The 1530-nt window shown below is 50.6% G+C and overlaps 1 protein-coding gene across 1 annotated transcript; it reads left to right on the top strand.

Annotated features, from left to right (window-relative positions):
* Positions 1 to 874: 874 nt before the first annotated feature.
* Positions 875 to 1530, top strand: LOC139595675 (histone H1-like). Its single transcript, XM_071439207.1, is given in 2 exon segments — positions 875 to 1025; positions 1028 to 1530. Coding segments are annotated over 2 exon segments (654 nt in total).

The following is a 1530-nucleotide window of genomic DNA, read 5'->3' as shown; positions in this document are numbered from 1 at the left end:
GTCAAGAAAAAGAGTTGGTGGGTTTAACAAAATTAGTTTGAGTTCTTTCTAAAAAGAAATAAGAAAAAAATAAAGCAAACAGGAAATACCCTAAACTCACATTGTAGATGCTTAGGTAGCATTTATTTTTATTAGAAGTGTACAAAAAAACAATCAGGCTTTTTGTTCCTGTAGTGTGGATAAGGGATGGTATAATCCCCATTTTTGAGAGGGAAGAATGTCGCTATAGGACACAAAATAAAACAATGTGGACACGCAGCTCTCCAAGGTAAAAAAGAGGGAAGTTTAATTTCTGACTCCAACATTTATGGTTTTCCAAAAGTGACAGTGGATTGGAGGGTGACAGTGCCACCTCTCCAATGACACTGGACAAACCAACAGTCCATCAAATTTCTCCTGCTCCATAAAAGAATACAAAACAGTAAGTTATTTACATAAAGTGTGTGAGAAAGTTCGTTACAAGAATATAAACATCAGAAGGCTTAGAAAAACTTAAAAAACAGGGCGACAGATGAAAGGTAGAGTTATCTGGTTTGCCCAGTCACACCACATCCCTACCAGCACATGGAATTAAGCCTTGCTCCTTTCCCAAGGAGGTGCCCATCCTGCTGTCCTTTGGACAGAGCAGCCCCAGGCAGGGCTAAAGCCAAACCAGCCCTCCCAGGGAATTCCCGCCATGGTTTTCCTGCAGGCAGAAGGGAGGGCTGGGCGGCCTTTTGGGCAGCTGTGACAGCGCAGAGCTGGACTGTACATCATAAAAGCTGGACTGTACATCATAAAAGGAGGAAGGTTTGGCCACAGGAGCCAGTGCCTGAGGAGAGCACAGGCAGGCAGCTGCAGTGGATTCCCTGGGTCATGGATGAAGGCCAGCACGATGTTGGACACGGCGCTCGCTGCCCCCTGCACCAGGAAGCTGAAGGCGGCGGCGAGCGGCTCCAAGGCCTGCGAGGCCGCAGGGCCCAGCGTCACCGAGCTGCTCACCAGGGCCGTGTCCGCCCCCAAGGAGCGCAAGGAGCTCTCCCTGGCCATGTCAGGAAGGCGCTGGCTGCCGGTGGCTGTGACGAGGAGGAGAACAAGAGCCACATCAAGCTGGGGCCCAAGAGCCTTTCCAGCAATGGAGCCCTGGTGCAGACCAAGGGCACTGGGGCCTCTGGCTCTTTCAAGCTGAACAAGAAGATGGGTGAGACAAAAGAAAAGGCAACAAAGAAAAAGACAGCTGCCAAACCCAAGAACCCAGCAGCCAAGAAGCCCACAGACCCTGCCAAGAAGCCCAAGAAAGTGGCGATGGTGAAGAAGAGCCACAAGAAGGCCAAGATGGTGAAGAAGAGCCCCAAGAAGGCAAAGAAGCCAGCAGCCACAGCAGCCAAGAAAGCAGCCAAGAGTCTCAAGGGAGCCACACGGGCAGGCCACGCCAAGGAGGCAGTGAAGAGCCCAGCTAAGGCGAAAGCAGTGAAGCCCAAAGCAGCCAAGCCAAAGGCAGTCAAACCCAAAGCGGCCAAGGTAAAGAAGACAGTGCCAAAAAAGAAGTAA

Source organism: Agelaius tricolor, unplaced genomic scaffold (assembly GCF_023055355.1).
Source record: "Agelaius tricolor isolate 1412-34295 unplaced genomic scaffold, bAgeTri1.0.p SCAF_14, whole genome shotgun sequence".
In the NCBI taxonomy this organism is placed as follows: domain Eukaryota; kingdom Metazoa; phylum Chordata; class Aves; order Passeriformes; family Icteridae; genus Agelaius; species Agelaius tricolor.
This window is presented reverse-complemented; position numbering and strand designations above follow the sequence as displayed.